At 39.9% G+C, this 22,225-nt stretch overlaps 4 protein-coding genes across 7 annotated transcripts; 3 read left to right on the plus strand and 1 right to left on the minus strand.

The window, feature by feature from the left end:
- The first annotated feature begins 3,575 nt into the window (after positions 1-3,575).
- On the plus strand, positions 3,576-4,440 carry LOC108116133 (Golgi-associated plant pathogenesis-related protein 1-like). 2 transcript variants are annotated; one of them, XM_041817733.1, is made up of 4 exons: positions 3,576-3,667; positions 3,726-3,854; positions 3,908-4,218; positions 4,271-4,440. In XM_041817733.1, the coding sequence occupies exons 1-4, from the start codon at positions 3,626-3,628 to the stop codon at positions 4,407-4,409; spliced, it is 621 nt and encodes a 206-aa protein (XP_041673667.1). In that variant the 5' UTR covers positions 3,576-3,625; the 3' UTR covers positions 4,410-4,440. The 2 variants fall into 2 exon arrangements, with proteins under 2 accessions (XP_041673667.1, XP_041673668.1); XM_041817734.1 differs by having other exon boundaries at positions 3,908-4,213.
- Positions 4,441-5,447: 1,007 nt separating this feature from the next.
- LOC108116131 (Golgi-associated plant pathogenesis-related protein 1-like) lies at positions 5,448-6,455 on the plus strand. Of its 3 annotated transcripts, none has more exons than XM_041817731.1 (4): positions 5,448-5,555; positions 5,611-5,739; positions 5,802-6,112; positions 6,166-6,455. In XM_041817731.1, the coding sequence occupies exons 1-4, from the start codon at positions 5,514-5,516 to the stop codon at positions 6,317-6,319; spliced, it is 636 nt and encodes a 211-aa protein (XP_041673665.1). In that variant the 5' UTR covers positions 5,448-5,513; the 3' UTR covers positions 6,320-6,455. The 3 variants fall into 3 exon arrangements, with proteins under 3 accessions (XP_041673665.1, XP_041673663.1, XP_041673664.1); XM_041817729.1 differs by having other exon boundaries at positions 5,466-5,555; positions 5,615-5,739; XM_041817730.1 differs by having other exon boundaries at positions 5,481-5,555; positions 5,621-5,739.
- Positions 6,456-8,252: 1,797 nt separating this feature from the next.
- LOC108116116 (Golgi-associated plant pathogenesis-related protein 1-like) lies at positions 8,253-9,093 on the plus strand. The gene is made up of 4 exons (XM_041817732.1): positions 8,253-8,324; positions 8,382-8,510; positions 8,564-8,868; positions 8,922-9,093. The coding sequence occupies exons 1-4, from the start codon at positions 8,283-8,285 to the stop codon at positions 9,004-9,006; spliced, it is 561 nt and encodes a 186-aa protein (XP_041673666.1). The 5' UTR covers positions 8,253-8,282; the 3' UTR covers positions 9,007-9,093.
- A 5,492-nt stretch (positions 9,094-14,585) lies between these two features.
- LOC108116128 lies at positions 14,586-15,542 on the minus strand. The gene is given in 4 exon segments (XM_017227853.2): positions 14,586-14,870; positions 14,873-14,924; positions 14,981-15,188; positions 15,244-15,542. Coding segments are annotated over 4 exon segments (618 nt in total). The 5' UTR covers positions 15,474-15,542; the 3' UTR covers positions 14,586-14,742.
- Positions 15,543-22,225: the final 6,683 nt, after the last annotated feature.

Here is a 22,225-nt window from a genome sequence, read left to right on the forward strand (position 1 = left end):
ACAAGCTTGATGTGAACTTTAAATTACTAAAATGAAGACAAAAAATGGCATAAAAGATGATGGGCAAAATGTGTAAAGTACAAACTTTAAGTTGTGGAAAAATATAAAAAAATCCGTAATAATGTTCTCCAAATTGTCAGCGGTGGAAAACATGTTAGATAGTTCAAAGAGTCCGAGAAATTAATACCAACTTACGATTGGATTGTTTAACTGGACTATCCGCTGCGTTGGGTTGAAATAGTACAAAGAAACCGCTTTCCATTGCATTGAATGACAGCGGAAAATGAAGTAAAATCTAATTAAAAACCTTTGCCCGATGCTGAACCATGCGAAAATCACAATTGTCAGCGTAAATTCACGCACACCTGCTCACAAAATTCAGGAGCACACACAAACACATTCGCACAGACAGATGGACAAGCACCGCCGGTTTCCCATATACAAACAAACAGGGAAGGGGATTCCCATTCCGAACCCATGAGAACCTGAAGCCTGCCAGGTGAAAAACAGACGTCGGCTGTCCAACTCACCAAATGCGGAATCTGGCGAAAACAGAGAAAAACTTTTGGCCAGACAAAAAAGGCAAGGCAAGCTTTCCTAGGTTTTAGGAGCTATCCAATAATTAGTGATGCCAAATTTTCCGATTCTAGAATACATAATCTTAGGATATCTGGTTACATTACCCTATTTATTTGAGGTTTTTTTCGAAGAATTTCTTCCTTATTAAAGATAGTTAGCTAGTCAGATTCAGTATCTAAGGTATGTAGTAGTTAACAAGCAACAATAAAATAACCTTAAATCCACCCATATTTATTCAAATTGATCCAAAACAGGAAACAGACATCTCTGATTGGTAGGGATGATGCCATGGGGCGTTAGGGGCAGATAACCTCCAGGAGCGAATGAAACGCGCTGTTGCACACGAAAAATAACAAGCTGCGTTGGTCAATTCATCGAATGTCGGTCAGGGCTGCCACCAGAGAGAAAGTGGATTGGGCGGAGGAAAAACAGGAGCCTGGAGCTCGTAGCTCGTAGCCTGAAACACGGAGGACGGTTAGCTCACCTAGACTGGAGTGGTCAATGCATGGGGCGCCATCAAAGTTTCGCACCCAGGCATTTGACCATCATTGTTCAGAGAGCCGGTTTGGCCAGTGTTTGCCCTGTTCGAATTAAAAGAAATTAGTTTAGTTATGCCAATGTCCCCGGGGTTACGCTATTGAGTTATCGGCATTGTGCGAATGGGGCAGCCTGGGGAGCGGCGGCAGGAGACAACTCGGATGGATAAATTGCATTTATTATGCAAGTTTTTCCTTCCAATTTGTGAGTGTGTATGTGTGTGTTTGTCCTCCTTCTTCCAAGCCTTTATCGTGGTGAAATTTTCACAAAAATGCGGGAATTTGCGTGTTGCTCTTGTGATGTCGGTTAACCATTATGTGGCATGAATATGCCATTTCCATTTTAATGCCACGCCTGGCAACGGTTCAACTCGTTGGCTCGTTGCCGACTGTTTTGCATTTATTCCCAGCCAAATATAGTTCGTGCGGAATGCGCTCAAATTGTGATTGAGTTGTGGTATGAAAAAGTTATAGATACATTTGTACTACATAGTTAGTATTATTAACATGCTGAAGCTATCAGTGAGATCTGCTTATACGATACATTCATATTTGAACTATTAAACTTTAGTGTAAGAAGACACTTCTAAGACTTCCAAACTAGGTCAAAACCAGATAGCTTTTTAGTTATCCTTTTTTTGATCTCAACCCTTTCTTTTCAACCTCTCTTAACAATGTCCTTTAACCACTTAACATTGACAAAACCTCTATTTATTATGAAATTAAGGGACTAGGAAATATAAAAATATGAGTATAGTTTCTTTAAGTAGAAGAGGGCTGATTCCATTATCCAGAAATTGTCATTTTCTAGCAACACTTTTGCTTGGTTTTCTACTAGCAATGACGAACCAGCCGCCAAAATTGATAGTGGAAATATGTACGCTGAATGGGATATTTAAGCGCGCCTATCAAACACGAACACAATAAATCTTCGTCACGGCCCAAATTGACATTTTACAGCCAAAAACCAGTAACCAAAGCCGCGCGAAGGACAAAGTAGTAGGTTCCACAACCCGTGTTCCAGTTGTTTTTCTTTCCCTTTTTTTTGTTGCTGCGGCTGCCGCTGTTTCCAAAGCCACTGATATTGTTGTCAACAATGATGGCCCAAAGCATCAGCCACATGTGTGGGAACAACAGCTCATCCCGCGCCAAAGTGCCCTCACACATGCCAGCCAAAGCCAAACCTTTATTGCCGCAGCTCCATGGAGCAAAAATGGGAGCCAGAGGACCAACGGCGAGAATTTAATATCTGGCACAGGGCTTGCGGATAGGGGGCGTGGCTCTATTAGAGTTGGTTGCCGCTGACGATCTGAACTCATCGCATTATCCTTTGTCCTGGTGGCGGTTACTAGCTCAAAATAATTGCACTCTGCACCGCCAATAAGCCAGCCAGCTCGTTTGTATGGAGGGAAAACAAAGTTCACATAATCACACATCGCGTAGAAAGGTTAAGTTTATTTTGAAAATCCCAGATTAAAAAATTACATTTTTAATTATAACGTATGAAACAAACTACAAGAAAATAATATTTTTAATGTCTTAAAAGGTTTTTGAAGTACTTAAGCGTTGTTTATAAATAAAAAGCCTAAAACTTTAGCTTTTAAAATCTAAAATCGAACTCAAACAAATTATGAAAATCAACCAACAATTAGTAATTTTCTCTAGCAGTTTCATCTAAATATTGTAAATACAACTTTGTGTGCGATTAACTACAATTTTTCCGAGTGCTCTTGGGAGTCATCTGTCAGTCGGTGCCCTAATGCCAAAAGCATTAAACCTCCGACCAGCTGTCAACAGAACACAAAAATTGCCGTGGCTGGCACCAGAATTTCAAGGAAAATAGATCGAATTTAGTTAACGACGACTATTTACATACAACATTAGTAATTACAGTTTTGCTATGCTTAGAAAATCTACTTTAAGTTATCTTATATCTTTTATATTTCCAGAACATTTTAATCTCATGTGTAGAACTAATAATTTATTAGGTGTAGTAAAAAGTCATCGTTTGTTAAGGTTTAAAGGAAACTTTCCGATCCAGAAAGTTATATGTTCTTCATCAGGATCAATAGCCGAGTCGGCATAGCAATGTCTGTCTGTCTGTATGAACGCTAAGATTTCAGGAACTATAAGGCTTAGAAGGTTGAATTGATAAAGTTTCTAGAGATGTTATCGCTGCTCTTCATGTGGTCATGACCACTCCAACTTCCACAGTCCGCGATAAGCTGTGATGTTCATAATATTACTGCTAATGTTTTTTTTAGAACTTGAATAATATTTTTTTATCAATACCCATCAATCTACCAATAACTTTGAAAGTTGTAGACGAAATGATTTTTGGCTATTATTATTTATTTATTTATTGTGATAATTATTTAAAAACTGGCTAGCACAGAAAGGAGTATCTTATGGTATAAACTGATCACATGTACTCTGTAAAAATTAAGTAATTTGATACTCCGAAAATCTTGTCAAGGTATTTACAGCTCACCTATTTACAAAAATGAAGCATGAACTTTAGGAACATATTAAAGGTTTTGGTTTTTTGTTTGGTAAAAATTCAAATGCGTGGTTTTCAAAGCAGAATTTATCGATTAACCACCTTTGCAGCTGGTCGAGATAGCCACTTTCCTTAGTGTTGACCATTTGAATGAGCACAATCGGTTGAGAAGAAAACACGGATGTCCGGATTTGAAACTTGATGACAACCTCTCAAACGAGTGCCAAGCTCATGCAAAAGTATGTTTTGACCTTTCAAATTATCCGAATTTCCCTCTGAACACCTTAAACAGACATTAGCCGAAAAGCGAGATTTGGAACATTTTGGAAATAGTGCAAAAGATGGAGAAAACATTTGTATACGCTCGGAAAAACCTTTGCGATGCGTTCAGGATTGGTACGCTGAGATGGTGAAATATAACTTTAAGAAGCCAGGTTATGGCCGGCATACTCGCCATTTTACCGCTCTAATTTGGAGGAGTTCGGAGACCATGGGTTACGGTCAAGCCCAAGATAAAACCGGGCTATACTGGGTAGTAGCAAAATATTATCCAGTAGGCAATATCAAGGAGGAGTTCGAGAGAAATGTTCCGAAGCCGGTCGAGTACTTGATTTTAAACCATTTTAAGACCCATCTTAATTAAAATTAATTTCAGTGGGTTTGAAGATGAATTTAGTGGTGTGATAGGGAGAGACTCAGAAGATAGCGCCAAAAGCTCAAGTCCTCAGTTTCAAAGTAACGCATTTCCCATGTTATGTGCCTACATGCTGTCCTTGTGTCTAGTAAATTTTTAGTTTATTCTGTAATAAAACCTTTTTTTACTTAAAGATAGCTCCATAAAACAAGAATAGGTTTTACCTAAAAGTTATAATTATTATAAGAGGTGGAAATCTGCTTAACGACAGGGCAACTGCATTTTCCAACGCCAGTAAGCCAGAAACCTATTTTTATGCAACTAGCTAAACTAGCTGTGGATATGGTCAATATGTTTATGATTATGTTTATTTCGGATATATATAAAGGTAAATTAAAGAAACAAAGGTTTTGTATTAAACTTCACGACTTCCGCACTCTATGGATGACACTTGCTCTCTTCAATATTCGCAATCGACTGACTTCAACTTTAATTAGTAAGGATCAATTTCTATTAGGAAGAGGGTGATGGGTATAGACATTCTTTGATGAAAAGAGACAGTTCTATATGGCGTTTTGGCTGATGGAAAAAAGCTACAAGGTTGTGGAATTCCGAAAAGTGTGTCCCCATATGAAATTAAATAGGCTGCTTAATACCTTAATATACCCATATCCCACATAACAATATATAAAATACTACATATAGAACAAAATATAAAATTTTTTATTTATAAAACAATAAATGAGTAAAGTCTCTATAATTAGTCTTTTTCGTGGCTCCAAATTTGTAGGCCTTTAGATCGAATTAAGTTAACGGACCTTTTATAAAGTTTTCATCCTTAATAATTACTTTTAATTTAAAAAACAATTTAAAAAGTTTTATTAATCGTCACAAATCCGTATTGAATTTGGGTTAACTTTTTTAAAGAAGGAATAAGATCAAGCGCTATATTTTATTGATCAGGATCAATAGCAGGCTCGATCTCGTCTGTACGTCCTTCTGTTCTCCTGAACGTATAGCCAGTACTAACAGTACTACCAAGTCCCAACTGCAGACTTGAAAAATTCCTTTTCGGAGCATGAATAATTTAAAAGCTACCCAAACTAAAGCCCAAATTCTTTAAGGCCCCAAAAGTCTTACTAAACTAACTAAAATCTAAATATAATCATTTTGTGTTTGGCTTAGAAAGTAAAGTGAAGTAATTTGAAGCTCGGAAAAACTTGCCAAAATATTAAACGTGTAAATTTATTTATGAAAATTAAACATGGGTTCGGTGAGGATATTATATGTTTTGGCTGTTTGTTGGGTAAAATATCAAATTTGTGATTGTTAATCAGAATTTATCCATTAACCAAACCTAGTTAGTCGCAGTAGAGGCGGGCCCTAAGGAGAACCATTTGAAAAAGCATAATGAGTTGAGAAGAAGGCACGGCTCCCCGGATCTGATATTAGATGACAAACTCTCGGCTCAATGCGAAGCTTATGCAAAAGTATGTCTTGGCCTTTTCAATTTTCGTATTTCATATTCTTACTGTCTGACTGTCCTAAACAGATATTAGCCAAAAAACGACAGTTGATTCATTCAACTGACGCCAAAAAATATGGTGAAAACTTGTGTATGCGATCGTCAAAGCCAATGCGATGCGATCAGATGTGGTACGATGAGATCGCGTTATACGACTATGATAACCCAGGCTTTTCCATGAGTACTGGGCATTTCACCGCTCTAGTTTGGAAGAATACAAAAATATTCGGTTACGGCCAAGCCCAAGATAAACATGGGTTCTACTGGGTGGTAGCTAGGTATTATCCTCCCGGCAATTATAGAGGAGAGTATGAGGAAAATGTTCCAAGGCCGCTCTAGTACTTTATTTATAATCATATCTTAAATTAATTCTAATTATATTTCATCTCAGCGGAAAGGTAGACTATGGTACTGGAGGGTCGGCCCTGAGAATTTCCAGCTCTGCTACTCAACAAAGTCAAGTAAACACGATTCTCAAATCATTTTCCTGGTGGCGGTACTTCATAAATATCGTTAAGCAGTTTTTGTGCCTGCACTGGTTGTAAATTTGTCTTTTCAAACAAACCATTTTGCTTTTGAATGTCTTTGTGCAGTTTTGGCAAAACTATGCTAACTCAGTTTTGCCCAATCTGCACAAAGAAATCAAATTTTGCCTGTAATTGATTATAACTAAATCTTTTGTAATTTTAAAATATGGTTGTTTTATTTTTTCTTTTATTATTCCATTTAGAACAGAATATTCAAAAAAGTTCAAAGGTTCAGACAGCGTTACAAAAACAAAACTTTCACGGAGCTCCGAAACTCTCAAAAGAACGACTCTTAACGTTCTTCTTTCGCACACAAAAACATATCTATAAGTATTTATGTATATTTAAGGGCTTCCTACGTGAGGACACTCTGAACACACTTCTTACGATAAACATGTTAAAATCTTTCAACAGGTGATTTCTTAAATTTCGTTCTATAAGTGTAATTGTTTTGGTTAAAGTAATGCTACACATAAAGCACATAAGTACAGAAAATACCAACTAAATATATACAAATTTTCCCTGATAAATCTATTATCGTAAAGTGCAACAGCCAACACTGTAAAACTCGAATTAAAATAAATTTTAATAATATACTGACTTCCATCATGAAATATGCATTTGTCATTTTCTTCAGCATAAAAATCGTATAAAAGGACTGATCTCGGGTACTATGTATAAGATATATATAATGCTATAATGCTATGGGGATGTTTCTCTGCTTCAGGTGTTGGTCCACTATATTGGATACAGGGTAATATCTGTGGTACAGACTACTTAAACATAATGATGAACAATATGTTAACACATGCCGAAGATGAAATGCCTTTGAAGTGGGAAATTATTAAGGATAACGATCCCAAACACACATCGTAGCTTGCTAAAAAGGGGATCCAGGACAATAAAGTCGACGTTATAGATTGGCCAGCTCAGTCACCCGACTTAAACCGTATTGGGCATTTGTGGGGAATTCTTTAAAAAGTGGTTTTCAGCCAAAAAATAAGGAGCATTTGTGGGAGAAAGTCCAGGAGGAGTGGTACTCCATTAAGGCAGCAATATGCTCCAATCCTGTGGAGTCCATGACTCGTAGGTGTGCCGGAATTTTTGAAAAACCATGGTAACGCAACAAAATATTAAACCTGAAAACATTTCATGGTTAATTTTGCTAAGCTAGTCAATTTGATTGACGATTAGTCAGTTCGTTTCTATTTTTATTTCCAAGTCAAAAACATCAAATTTACCTCAAATATAATTTTTTAGCTAAATGAATAAAGTTAAATGCATTTTTGTTTTTTAGTATGTAAGATAGATGTATATAAATAAAAAAAAAATTAAAATATCCAGTCATAACCACGTTCCTTATTAAAAATACGTATTTAAACCCAAAGTGAAAATTCGTTTCTATTATTTTATCCATCACTGTACATATATCACTGTATGTCGTGACACGATGATTTGATTTGAATTTAACGGTCGTTGTGAGCCTCTCGTTTCTATTTCTCGTTTCTAGCAGGTTGTATCGTCTCTAGTTGTTTCTTATTTCTGTACATTCTGATGTTATGCTGGTACGAGTACGAGTAGATAACTTTAACGAATTGTAAAGAGTAAGTGAGGCAGAGCTATCTAATGCTATACTTGGTCCCTTGAGTTGTTTAGTAAGTGAGAGTAAATGGGATAACGATAGTGAAGCAGCCGGATTGCGCAAATGAATTTCTCGACACAAAAATGGAATAGAAGGACAAGAAAAAGAACAGTTATTCAGAAAGAAATCTCAAGGGAGCTCGTTTTGTACATTAAGCTATTTCTAAGGGCAAAGATGTTTTAGAAGCCTATAAATTCTAGAATTTTTTATCACCGTTAAAAAATATTTTTACAAATCTGGTCATACTAATGTCGTAACTTCAAAATATTTACAGCAACCTCATTCTTTGTAAAATTTGTCAAGATATTTCTGACTTTTATCTATGTATAATACTGAAAAATGGGTTTGGTGAACATATTAATAATTTTGGCTATTAGTTGGGTAAAATATCAAATTTGTGGATTTAAAAGCAGAATTTATCCATAAATCTACTTTTAGCTAGTTGCGGTACAAGCTGGCGTAAGGGAGGACCACTTAAAGGAGCACAATCGGTTAAGAAGTAGGCACGGCTGTCCGCCTCTTCAATTAGATGACAAACTCTCAGACGATTGCGAAGCTTATGCAAAAGTGGGTATTTACCTTTTAAATTCTTCATACTTCACTCTTAACCTGTCAAACAGGTATTAGCCACAAGCCAAAAGTTGGAACATTCAGATGCCGCCGGGAAATATGGTGAGAACTTGTGTATGCGATCGGAAGAACCTTTGCAATGCGACCAGATGTGGTACGATGAAATCGAGTTTTACGACTTTAAAAACCCAGGGTTTAGCATGGAGACTGGCCATTTCACAGCTTTAGTTTGGAAGAATTCAAAGACAATGGGTTACGGTGAAGCCAAAGATTCGCAAGGACGTTACTGGGTGGTAGTGAGATACTATCCGGCGGGCAATGTTAATGGGCAGTTCGACAAAAATGTTCCCCCAAGGTGCTATGATTTTCACCACATTCTAACCCTTTTTTAATTATATTTCATTTCAGAGAGGGTGACAAGGCAGGAGTCTCTTGTACTCAAGTGCAAGTCAATACCATTCTTATTTTGATTTCCCTGTACCTGTACCTCTAGTTATGGTCAATATCGTTATGCATTCCTTGGGCCTGCATTAGTAACAAAATTTAAGTTCACCAATTAAAAAATAATTTTATATTTAAATTTAAATTTGTTGGGTAAAAAATTCAATTCATTTTGGCTTTCAAAACTTGGCTGACCAAACTAGGTCGCATTAGCCCAATCAAAGGCCTGGCACAGATAGCGGCACTATAATTAAGTGCATATATATTTTTTAGCAAGTTTATTTAGTATTGCATCGATATATGAAAAAAGTCGGCAATTCACTGCGGACTGGTAGCATGAAGTTTTTTTTTTGATAATTTCAAAAGATTCAGACAGCGTTTGGTAACAAAGTATCTCGAAGCTCCTCTATACTCAAAACTAAGAAATACCAACTTCTTGCGAGATCGTCAGCGTGGAGAGTTTATATATTTTCTAGATATTAATTTAGCTTAATACTTAAATGCATGTTTAAAAGCTTTTAAATTATTGATTCATTTACTAGTTAAATAAAATCTAGGTTTCAAATTGTGACAAAAATCTGCTTGACAAGGCAGCACTGCTTTAGTCTCAGAATAATTTGAATCCGTACGATAAGGACATTCAATTCTATCCATAGGTGTGAGCTGTCTGCGCCTTTTGTATACCTTTTTCTTTCCGTATGCATTTTAATCTTTTTGGCAATCAGCATCAAGCCAACTGGAGTCCCCATTGGCCATGCCACTGTCAACAAAGTGCCGGGAAAGATCCAGATATGTTCCCGCTTTTCTTGGTTTGTCATTTAACATTTGGCTTGGTACTAGATGAGTTAGAGGGTATACACGAGTTACTAGAAATAAAACTAAACAGTAACAACTTCAAGATGATTTCCCGTTTAACCCATACTATATGCTACATTTCATAGTTCTTGTTAATGGATAAACATTGTTTCTAGGGGTATCTCAATGTCGGATCCATCGACTACACACTCTTGTCTTGCTTTGTTTCCCTACATGTCTGTTCCCTGGAGGTAGTCGGTGTCTGGGGCCTGGCAGCTGCCGGGAGCACATTAAATCCTTAAGCACTCATTATTATTCAATCAGATATGGAGTCGAATGCCTTTTTGCCTGGCTCTCACTTAGCCGGCTTTCCGGCTGACTGCGCCGTGCGCGGGCCCACCTAATGACATTCAAATTGCTTCCCCGTCAAATCTCCCGTCGGTTTCAATTGTAACACCTTCAACAAAAATTAATGGAATTATAGATCACGGCGCCCAGGGATGCAGCCTCCCCAGATATTACATTGACGACGGGTAGAGTAGGACAGTTTCAATTTTTTCACACAGCTTCGATTTCCATTTTTGTGGCTAACATATTGGTTTCACAATAAAACAAAAGATTCTTTAATCACTAACAAGAACTAACTTAAAGGAATCTTAAATATTTAAAGAACATTTATTAGACTTTTTATATAATAAATACGACTGCCTTAAAGCTGAAGCTGAACTATAGACCATCATGCATTTATGAAATGTTCGCCATTCTCACTTAATTTGAGTTTGGGTTCGACGGAGAAGGAGACCAGAGTTGTCAACTATTTATAACTTGAACTTGGTCGTAAAATTTATGTGGATCGTAAAGGCCGAAAGTTTGAGCACCGCACTGAGTAAATGTTGTGAAATCAAATTTACACACAAACCATCCCTAATGACCCTGTCCACAAACGGAAAGGAAACCCGCGAACGGAGGCGCCACTCCGGAAAAGGACGAAGTCAAGACGCGGAAGGTTTTGTCTGGATGGCAGGACTCCATTCCGCGGGACTGGAAATTGTTTAATTTCGCCCTCGCTTAATTATCAGCAGTGTGCCGGGTGCTTAAATTATAATGGCGCTGACCTAATTGAGTAATAATTAAAATTAAGTGCATGCTAAATTGTTATTAATTATAAAGTGCACGCGAAGATGCCACCAACTTGCATCGAGGTCGTGCTGAGGGACACTTAAAAAGGGGGCAGCATAGTTTGTTGCAAGTTGCTAGTGTCACCAATTGGCGGACTGCGTGCTGAAAGTTACTGTCCTACCAGACAAATTACAAATGCAACTCAAATTGGGGGAGTTCTTGGCCATAACTGCTGGCTGGGAAAACTGTAAGGCGTGGCTTTAAGTTTTAAATATTTTGGCAAAAAAAGGAAATAACTCTGGAAGGATTATCTATTATTACGAAAAGGAAAATATTGCTTTTAAATTTTTGTTATTGAATGATAAAGAAGTGATTTTCATTCAGTAAATCATTATCATAGTATGTCATGTTTTCCCTTTTGTGATAACAGAGAGATAGATTTATGTTTTAATATTAAATACCAACGACTAATGGCTGTGCCCAGAAATTAAATGCGGCAGTTGCAACTAATGCAGCAACACCCCCACTCTGATAAAAGAACTTCAACAGCTGCAGTGACACATTTCAATATAAATTATTGTCAATGGGAGTGCATAAAATGTGGCATGGAGCTGGAACATGAAAACACCGAACAACAAATAGAGGCAGTCCTAAAAACAAAGGGAAGCCCCGGAGAATCGCGTTATTCATCGTTAAAGCAACTGCGGGCTAGAGCGATGACGACAGCGAAAGCGACGGCGGCGGACGGCGAGATGGATGTATGGGGCGTATGCGCAATGCGATATGCAACAAATTGCTAAACAAATCAAATTTATTGCCAGAGCTGCGCGCACAGCAGCATTTGCAGTACGCATGTAGAGCATCGCCGAGATAGCAGAAATTAATATGAGTCCGCGCCCCTCGTTTGGCTATCAGCGTTGGAATAACTTCATTTGGAGCCGGGGACTGGTCTGGTCTGGTCAATGGTCGTTGGTCGTTGGTCCATGGTCCTTGGTCCTTTTGTATCTGGTTGGCTTGCCCCAGCTCCTGTTTCATTCTTTCGGTTAAACTGCATTTTTGCCGGCGCAGACTGCATGCATAACAACATGGCGGTCGCTCTGGCCGGAAGTCCGACTTGTGCGGCGTTAAATTTATGCCAGAATGCGGCTGGACAGCGCTGCAGTTGCAGTTGCCGCTGCATATCCTTTTCATCCTGAAGCCGCTGCTTTCCCACATCGGTACAATGGGTTAAATGAGACGGACAAGATGAAATCAGCGGATGTGTAAGCTTTACCTTTGCAAGTCGATGTGTAACGCGATTCCAACAATTAGTCTGACTTCTATACTATTCTTTCTTAAACAAATATAGTTTACGGGACCTGCTTAAGAACCAACCTTACTACAAATATTTAATATTCCCACAAACTTTAAGCATGTTGTGATAAATCTGTTTTTGCATTAACTTTAAAAAGTTTAACAAGCTTTAACCATGCCTGATTTCTCCGACTGTCCTTCTACCAAAAAGGACTTCATTTTGACGGAGTCCTGCCCATTGTCGCCGCTCGAGCGGTTATCCTAGTTGTTGATTTTTATTTTCTCAATTAGGAAGCTGTTTTTATTATTGCTGTGTGCTGCGTACAGTTAAACAAACTAAACATGGGTGGCAAACATGACCACGCCTTCTGGCGGTAGGGAGGGAATGGGGGGCGGCAGACACTTATTCATCAGGCGGAAGTTTGCTTGCCTTTCCCATTGTTGTTGCAACCAAAGTTGTTGCTTGTTGTTGCTGCTGGTGCTGCAGACTTGTTAGTTGTTCGTGGGTGTTTGCCGCTCATGCAAATTGCATAAGTAACGAATACGAGGGAAAAGCCTGGCGAGAAGAGCAGAAAAAGATGGCCAAGGCGAAAAAGCAGAAAGTAAAAAGTAAAAAAGTAAAAACCAACAACGAAAATAGTGGCAAACAAAGTTGCTTTCGCCAAACTCCCCCGTACACTCGTATATTTTTTGAATTTATATTTAACTGTATTACAAGGAAAACGGCTCCCACAGCCCATCCACACTGCCGTACTCCTTCCCCATTTACATGACCATCCCATTCCAGAAAGCCAAAGCCAGCCAACGGAATCGGAAGTTATAGTTATGCCGCTCGCGCGGACGCATTCTGCAAATATATTTTTGCCAGGAACAACAGCAACAAAAGTTTATTTAAAACTTTTGCGGTTAAGCTTGTTACTTGCCAGCTACTTTTCCGAACGCCCTTCTGCCCCAAAATGCTAACTCGTTTAGCTCAAGAGTTCCGCCCTAGAAAATTTTCGAGCTGCACTTTTCAGTTTCCAGCTTTAGCTTCCACAGTTCCTACAGTTTGCACAGTTGCCACAGGGCCGGTCATAAACATTGTCGAGCAGCACGTGTAGCCCATCGGAGGCCATAAAAATTATACAGACTTTGGCTTTGACTCCGCCATTAATGTCGAGAGGTGTCCGACCCCGGGCGCTGCTCAATCTCGTCTTAATCAGCCGGCAGATTAACCAACTTTATGCAGCTGCTTAAATTTTCAGCATTCTATTTGCTACCCCTGGTGTTGGCATCATAAAAATTTTCAATTTCATTTGCTTGGCACAAAGAACAGGAGCTAGTAGTAGCAGAAGCAGCAGGAGCTGGAGGATCTGGAGGCGACATAGCAAGGAGCAGTGGCAAGTGCAGGATGCTGCTGGCATATCGATGACGGCCACCTCTTCCCCGGAAACAGGGGATCTTTCCCCCGGACTCGTGACTCGGGACTCGGACTGCTCGCCCCGACAGACCGGGCCAATAAAAGTGTCGAAGGCTGCCTGACAAAGCGCCGGCCTGCTTTGTATTTATGATGAGCCATCCGTGCCAAAGTCCCTCGTCGTGCCAATCCCGTGCCTCCTGCGGGTCACACAGTCCTCTGCTGTCCGAGCTCCCTTCCTCCAGAGGGAAACAGGATTGCACTGCTTATAGGTGATGACATATCTGAAATCTAGCTATCTAGCTCTAGTTTAATGATAATAAAGAAAATATTTAAAATTTTTATAAGCTATTTTTGACTGTAGGTTCCAGCTACTTCTTAGCTATTTCCTGTTGGCATCCTTTTCTAATCGCCAGCTGTCATCACTGATGCCCAGAGCATGTCCTGCAGTTAGAGTTCGTGCGGGTCACAGTGGGATGCCTGCCATGGGAATTGGAAGCAGAGGAGCTCCTGCCTCGCCATTGATGGAATTCCAATAAATCCTCCTCTCAGCTGGCTCCTCTTTTCTCTAGTGTGTGTAAGTGTGTGTGTGTGTGTTTTAACCGCTGCAGTAGCAGCAGCTCTTAGTGCCATATTTTTGTTGGGCATTTGAATTTTGAGCTTTTGTGGGCTGGTGTCTTCTTGCCCGTCTCCATGGGAAATAAATTATGGCTTAATTTAATTTGAGGTGCCTGCTCGGTCACCGCCTGCAACTGTGGCGAAATCTGTCTGTGGTTGCTGGATTTATATGCATGCGAGTGCGGAGGCCTTAGATTAGTTGCCAATTCGCTTCGGTCCTTTGGTGATGCATGGCAAAAGCAGATTTCCGGAAAAAAATCGGCATCCTTTTGTCCAGGGATGCATGATTGCAGTGGTTGGTTAACAAAATGGTGAAAAACAAGGGTAAGTTAAAACCTATATCTTCGTGAAAGATCAATATTTTCCAGTTTCAAATATTACCGATACCAAAATAAGTTTTCGCTCTTCTATTCTGATTTAATCTTCTCATTTATTTCTTACTAACTAAGAAACGTTAGTAGACTCAAAAATTCACAATTTAGTTTTCTGTTTGCTATTAGCATGCTTCTTCATAAATTCGTATTTCATATTTAGATAATTGACCTATACTTTCGCTGGAAAGTTCACTTAGGTATTAAGAAGAGTGGTCCTGAGGGCAACCGACATGGCTCGTTTCCTGGCCACATCCGCTTGGGCGTAGGTCCCGACGATGTACACCAAGCGGGTGAGGCCGTTTGTTAGTGAGCACGAGTTTTGTTTTCGATGACATCAGACTCTAGGATGTATCTCTTGAGGGAATTGGCCAGCAGCTAAAATGGAAATAGTTTTATTTTATTCAAGCCTATTAATTATTACGAAAACTAACCTTCATGTACTTTGCATCAATGCCATTCTTCAGATGAGAAGGCAGATTTTCATCCAAAGCCAGGCGAAAGGCTAAATTGTCATCCAAAGTTTGGACCAGCTTTAGCATGAGCTTCATCATAGCCATGGCATGTCCATGCAACTTACTCAAATTAATTTTTCCATCTCGCCTAAAGAAGTTGATGAGGTCCTCGTGCATAGTAAGGAAGCTAAGTCGCACAAATCAGGCCTATAAGGATATTACTGTATATCAGAAATAGCTACTTGTAGAAGTTCTCCTTGCCAATCCGTCGCTGAAAGGGCTCAACCAGACGCCAGGCATTGCGCAGAGCTGCCTTTTCCACCATTGTGAACTTGTTTTCATCCCGCTTGTAGCTAAGATCTTGTTCAGGAAGGGGCTTCGGATAAACTGGCAGGTCCACATAACGGAGGTGCTCTTCGCCACTCACGACCGACTGTTTGGCTTGGCTAATTTGGCTCATTTTTGAATCCATTTTTCTAAGAGCACCTCTGAAATGTTTGTTGTGTATCTACGAACTTAAATCAACTCAGACAGAATTTAAAAAGCATTAGAAAGATTGCTAGGTTAACAGGAAAAGAAAGCATAATAAGTGTAACTATGTAACTGTAAAACATAATGGTGTTCTAGAGACATATGTACATATTTTCTTACACGAAAGTATTTAATATTTTAGAATTCGAAGAATAAAAATAGCAATCATTAAACTATCTTCTTAGATTTATTTCTAAGTGTTAATCAACTAAGAGTTTTTAATTTTAAATCAAACCAAATCAACTCAGCAACCAAAGCAATGCCGAATGCAAGAAGTACAGCTTAACAACAAAAGCTTCGAGCTACAGCACTTCTACAAAAGCTCCCAAAGGCGCATGCGCTACAAAATAACAGTAAAGCGCATGCGAAACTGGGGGAACCAAAACAAAATAGAAACTGCTGATAAACCCGCCGATGCTCATCCTTCTTTGTCTTTGGCTGCTTGCCGCAGTGCTTGGCCCAACACTAAGCTTAGTAGTTACATATTTTGTTAAATGAAGAATGCTTTGCTGTCTTGCCTTTTATTTTATTATGAACAAAATCTACTTAAGGTAAGGCTTTCTTATAATTGCCAATGATTAAAAGTTCTTATAAGACAATTGTAATAAAATTCAAATCCTAATAAACATTTTAGGACAAAATCTTGATCATTAAATATATTTTCCTTTATTATAAAGTAATAATATTAAATTTAGAGTACATTACGCAACTGAACGCTAAGCGCGTTTCAGAACCAAGATCCTATTTTTCGATTCATTAACAACTTTCACCCCAACTTTCCCCTGCTTTTCACTCCCTTTTTGGGTGCAATAATTAATGTGGAGCTTGTTTAAAAATACGTAAGCGTAGCTGGAAAGTAATCCAAAAATAAAGATATGAAAGCGAAAGTTGGAAGTTGGAAGTTGAGCAGCGGCAGCAACAAACAAACAAGCAAACAACGCATCAGCGCAAACAGCATGAAAAGCGCGTGGGGTGAAAAACTTTTTCGGTGGAAATTTTCTCATTAAGCGCAATGCAGTTTGCCACTCCCTCCGCCCATGTACCCCTTTCGCCCTACTGGCTAACCGGAAATGCATCAGTGTCAGTTTCGCTGGCTGCGCAATTTCGTTAAGAAGTGCGCAAAGTTGTTAAATTTTACGATATAATTGCGAAACTATTAAAAATTACGTCGCCTTTCGTTGGGCGCGAGTTGCAGTTGCTGTCGTTGTTGGAGTTGCTGCTGCAGTTGCGGATGTTGCTCCTGCTGCCGCTGGTGGTGTTGATGTTGCTGCTGCGGCTGCCACAAGCAGCATTGCCGCAAAGTTTTAAGTATCGAAATGGAGGGCTTAATGGTGTCCCCATACTGACACAGGGAAAAAAACGAAATAATATTCATATTTATAAATTAAATGTCAACAAATTTGATATCTTTTGAGATCTGAATAAATTGTATTTCATTGATTCTTGAATCATAATAAATTAATTGCAATTAAGTTAGTTCCTCAATGGGATTAAGAATAAAAATGAATAGCTGTTTGGTAGTAGGCCCTAGAATGAAATCAGCTTAACACTTCCATAAACCACTCTCACTTTAACATAAAGAAAACCTATATCAGAAACTATTATTTATCGAAAGTCACAGAAAAGTTAAACGAATATCATTAAATAATGATAACAAATATTTATTATTATTATTCATCTCAAAAATTATGCACAAAATAGTTTTCCGTGCACTTCAGCAGTGACAGACCGCGTATCTACTTTGGCACATTGGCAAAATATGCTGCCTACCCCGTTGTCCCAAGCCAGCGTACTCATCGTCAATTTTTCCGCACTTTGTGACCCTCGTAAATATAATTTGAGCAAAAGAGTTTATTAAAGTTGCAATTGATAGGGGGAGAAGTGGTACTTGGAAGCCGGAAGGGGGAGCCAGCCACTCGCGTAATAAAATGACAAAATGAAATGGTTAAATTAATGTGCAGCGTAATCAACGTTCGCCTGCTAACGAGAACATGAGGAAAAAGTTGAAATCTCTGGCCCGACAGTCAAGACAAATTAACTTAATTACTCCAAACTGACTGGGAGGCTGGCAAATGTTCCTCTCTCCCCTTCTGGATATCTCCGAACTCAGAGCCCAGCACACAGTCACCCACGCAAAGGTGAAAGTTTCATATGGCACTCAAGGAATGGTAGGTTGCCATCGGGGAAATGGGAATGAAATTATACAAATGATTTAAGCAGAATATTTCTGTAAATTTGTTGGATGTTCCTACTAATTTTATTGCAAGAGTATTTTGCACTCAAGTTTCTAGTTAGTAGAACTGAAAAGTGAAAGTTTTGCCTTTGAAAGAGCGTAGGTTAAGTAAACTGATTCAGGTTGATTCAGCATTTACTTAGCACATTTCACTAGGAGGCCATTTTCAATATTATTAAATACTGAATTTATTTTGTTAATAATGCTTTCACCATAAAAAGATGATTTAATCCCAAATAAGTACTGTAATAATGCAAAATATCGTTCATTTTACGAATAAATTGGTTGAACTCTGTACTAAGTTCAAGTCCTGCGTATGTTTAACACAATTCGAGATAAAATATCATTATTCCACTTTTCCGCCCACACAAAAACAAACACATTGATATTCGCCTCTTAATTTGCTTGTACTCATGTTCATTTGAAATATTTCAATAGATTGCAATTGATATAAAAACCCCGTCTGCGGTTAAATTGTACGGCATGGTAGATAAACAATAATTACGCACATTTAAACACACGCAAATTAACTTGAACGCATACTTGTGTATGACCAACTGTGTGTTCAGTTGGCTGGATGTTTGGATGCTGGATGGCAGGATGGCAGGATGGCAGGATGGGTGGCTAGCAGGATGGTCGGTTGCCCAGTCAGACGGTTGTTGGTCTGTTCTGGTCATTACAGATTTATCGCAACATAATGTAGGTGTGCACGATTTATGCACAGTTTGCTGAGAGCGACAACAGTAACGATGCCAACAAATCACAGTCGGCAGTAACAACAATAACGATGATATGGCACGGGCATCAAGAAGCGCAGTTCAAGCCGCAGTGGCAGCCCACAACCCAGCAAAATGCCCCCAGCCATCAGGAGGCAACAACGTCAGACCGGAGGTCCTGTGCATGTGAGGCTGCTGATTGCCACCTATATGGGTACACTCAGGAAAAAACTGTATACTTGCACTGTACTAGAAAGGTAAATCACACCTTTAAGTTACAAGTAAATGGAACCTAAACTTTTTCTGTGTGTATTTTACGCGACGATTTGAAGCTATCTACTGGGAGCTCTGGCGAAATCCTGACTCCTGGCCGGAGTGCTCTTTGGAACACGTCGCTAAATGTGTGTCGCAGTGGGTGGAGTGTGTATGTGTTGGGGGTCAGGCCTATGCCGAACCGGAAACGCCCCACAAATCGTGGCCTAATGATTGGGCTTTTATTAAATTAATTGTTGATAACAGGTGCCCAGCGGAAATGCGTCACGAATGGTTCGCCTCAGGCCTCAGCTTACATTCGTTAACCCTTCACCAGCCAATCCTCAACTGGTGGTCACGGTGGCTCCATCGGTGGTTCACTTCTCACCAACGCTAATTTAAAACCCAACCATTGATGGCTGGGTGTGAATCGAAGCTCCAAATCGATCTCTCAGCCATTAACGCTGGAAAATTCTGAGATTTTTGTTTGGCCGATTTCTCGGCAATTTCACGCCACATGCGATTCAATATGGCCAGACCGAGCCTGGAAACCATCGACATTCACATGCCACACAATGGGATAATTAAAATGCTGGGCTGTGGCAGTGGCAGCGGCCGGGGCAGAGATGCATGCTTAACCCCATGTGACGACCTGGAGACAGGGACAGGGACAGAGACAGAGACGGAGGAGCGGTCAGGGTTTGGTGTCCCAGTGTCATTACAATGCAATTATCAGTTACAATAAAAACGGCCACAACTCAAAAATTTAATTGAAGCCCACGCACGGGGGCGTAATTGTTAACTTTCATTACGTAATATCCGTAACGGGCCCCAGATCCGAATCCGACTCCGCCGGATCCATACTGAAACTCGGACCCGTACAGCAGCCTTGGCCTCTTGGGGGATTATAAGGGCGGGAAAAGTGGCGGCAAAAAGCTGAAAAATTGCAATGCTTTCATTACGCATCCCGTTGCATGCATTTTCGCTGGACGTCCCGCTGCTCTCTTTATCTCCGCACTTTACCCTCCCACTCGACGGGCAATTACGCCAGCCAGCACGCATATATCAATTAATTACTTTTATGATTCCATAAAACCGAATCGGACCGGCACCCGGGACTCCCGGGACAGCCCACTTGGCCCAGCCGGCGTAATGACAGATGCAAATATTTGGCCAATCCGCGGCTCGAATCGTGTGGGTCGATAAATTGGCCAAAAGTCAAAAGTCAGCCAGGTGCAAATGGATTCGGAAAGAGGAAATGTAGGAAAGTCACATTAAGGATTCTGTTACATAATTTAAATTTATTTAATGGAAATCAAAGTGATGAAATAATAGATTAACCAGAAGTATATACCTAGTAGGGATATTCTTTAAAATTAAAAAAAGTGAAAGTGATTAAATATGGGAAATAAGATTCACCTGAAACTCCTTTTTCCCCCGTATTTCAGCATTCTAATATCTTCACCTACTTTTCATAAACACACTCCAGAGAGAATCTGTTATAGGAACGGAAGGTGTGGATCCAGATATATATGTTCGATGCATGAATATTAATGTAAGGCAGCGGGAGGGCTTTCACTTCAGACCCGGTCAAAGGAACTCTCATTTTTAATGTATTCCCTCGCACGACTTTCATTTGTTTTCACTTTCGTTTCCATCATGGAAATGATCCAAACGGGCGGAAAATATCCTCCACTCCACTCGGTTGAAGGAGTAAAAGAAGCCCGGGGCGAGGATTTCAAGGGATTTCTGCCTTCTTTTCTTGGACTTTAGTGCAATTTCCTTGCACTTGCAACAGCTAACAGCTAACAGCTAACAGCTTTCAAGTGGCCACGTTTTGTTTGTTTGTTAGTTCGGTAAATTGAAGTGGCCCATTGATGGCTGGCCATTTGCCATTTGCCCTTTGCCATTTTCCGTTTGATATTTGATTTAATTCGGACCCACATCAAGCTAACAACATTTTTTGTTAATTGAATTCGGAGAATTGACTTTCGAGTGCTTATGAAAATTGTCAATTTTATTTGAACCATTTCAAAGAAATTCAATTATTATTGGATTTACACCTAAGATGTATTGATGCTGTGCGTGTGTGTGTGTGTCCGTCTGTTTGCCTTACATTGCTATTTGTAATTATTTTTGTAATTCATCAGGGCAAAGTGCTCTTGCTGTGCACTGTTTGTGCTTCCCCTGGCAATGCCCAATCGAAATTTAATTAAAATTTAAGCCCTGAGAGGGCAGACCTTTGTCTGGCAATTGCAAACGCTTAAATAATAATTACGGCCAAATCAAGGAATAAAATCATATCTAAGTGAGCAAATCCTTATTTCATTTGGCCAGCACTTGTTGTTGCTAGCTAAATAACGTATCCAATTAACAGCGTGTTGATGGGTCTAAATTCCTGGTTTTGCATGGGGAATCTCTTTACGTGCTACATCCGTCTATGATTTCCCTTCTCCTGATCCTGTTCCTCAGCTCTCCAGCTCCCCAGCTGCTCCGTAATGAACAGCACGGAATAAATAAATATATAAATTCTTCAAGATTATAAATTTTATGCAGTTGTAAACAATTTCAGACATGCGACCGCAGGCAGGGTGGGTATCTCAAGCGGGGCAACGGGCAGGGGCAGGGGCAGGGGCAGGGAATAAGGATTGGGATGGACTTTCCATGGAAAAAGAGGCGGATGTGCCACAGTTGCATAAAATTGCATACGGAAAACTGAACCACCGCAACTTCTGGGCCAACGTCGATGGCTGCGACGACGTTGTGGCTGCGGAAGAGTGGAGCAGCTGCGGAATGAGTGGTGCAGGGCAGAGTGGGTGGTGGGTAGTCGGTTCGAGGCAGACGAGTGGGTGGCTAAGGGCTGCATGCATCCTTGGCGGACATTTCGGTTGCGAGGCACGTTTTAAAGGCTTGATTTATGCGCACTAACTTGGATTTTACAGCCCCCTCTCGCAATGCCCTCTCCGCCACCGAACTCGTTTCATCTGCGGCGGCTGCCACTTTTCTCTGTGTGTTCCTTTCTTTTTTTTTTTTGTGTCGCTTGGAAAGGATTATTTAGAGTCAGCGGCGGCTTGCAAGCGTCTCAACGATAAGGACGCAGGACGAACGACAATGGCTAGGACAACGATTTTGCGTTGGCAGAGGGGCTTGGGGACTGCGAGGAGGATGGTCGTCGTCTGATGACGACAAAAGCGCTGCGATCATCGCCGCAAGACAACTGTGAGGGATGAAAAATGGAAATGACGCTATAGTCCTGGACGAAAACGAGTTTTAGCCACAAACTCATACCCGGTTCTAAATGGAATGAAATCGAGCGAAAAATTATCTCAGAAGATTAATAATAAAATCGTTGAAATAAAAGAATTTCTCAAAAAGAAAACTAACATTTTCAATGGAATTTCATAGAGTAATAAATGTTTGAAGCAACTCTTCGTTTTTGTGGGTTCAAAAGTAATTTGAAATTGATATTGGCAGGCAGGCTAGTCTTGTCTC

Source organism: Drosophila eugracilis, unplaced genomic scaffold (genome assembly GCF_018153835.1).
Source record: "Drosophila eugracilis isolate 14026-0451.02 unplaced genomic scaffold, ASM1815383v1 contig_1873, whole genome shotgun sequence".
Classification (NCBI taxonomy): domain Eukaryota; kingdom Metazoa; phylum Arthropoda; class Insecta; order Diptera; family Drosophilidae; genus Drosophila; species Drosophila eugracilis.

Coding starts and splice junctions, on each gene's coding strand:
- LOC108116133 (XM_041817733.1), top strand. CDS start 3,626: ATGAACTTTAGGAACATATTAAAGGTTTTGGTTTTTTGTTTG. Junction 3,855..3,907: donor AGTGCCAAGCTCATGCAAAA/GTATGTTTTGAC, acceptor CACCTTAAACAG/ACATTAGCCGAAAAGCGAGA. Junction 4,219..4,270: donor AATGTTCCGAAGCCGGTCGA/GTACTTGATTTT, acceptor AATTAATTTCAG/TGGGTTTGAAGATGAATTTA.
- LOC108116131 (XM_041817729.1), top strand. CDS start 5,501: ATGAAAATTAAACATGGGTTCGGTGAGGATATTATATGTTTTGGCTGT. Junction 5,740..5,801: donor AATGCGAAGCTTATGCAAAA/GTATGTCTTGGC, acceptor TGTCCTAAACAG/ATATTAGCCAAAAAACGACA. Junction 6,113..6,165: donor AATGTTCCAAGGCCGCTCTA/GTACTTTATTTA, acceptor ATTTCATCTCAG/CGGAAAGGTAGACTATGGTA.
- LOC108116116 (XM_041817732.1), top strand. CDS start 8,283: ATGGGTTTGGTGAACATATTAATAATTTTGGCTATTAGTTGG. Junction 8,325..8,381: donor TAATTTTGGCTATTAGTTGG/GTAAAATATCAA, acceptor ATCTACTTTTAG/CTAGTTGCGGTACAAGCTGG. Junction 8,869..8,921: donor GACAAAAATGTTCCCCCAAG/GTGCTATGATTT, acceptor ATTTCATTTCAG/AGAGGGTGACAAGGCAGGAG.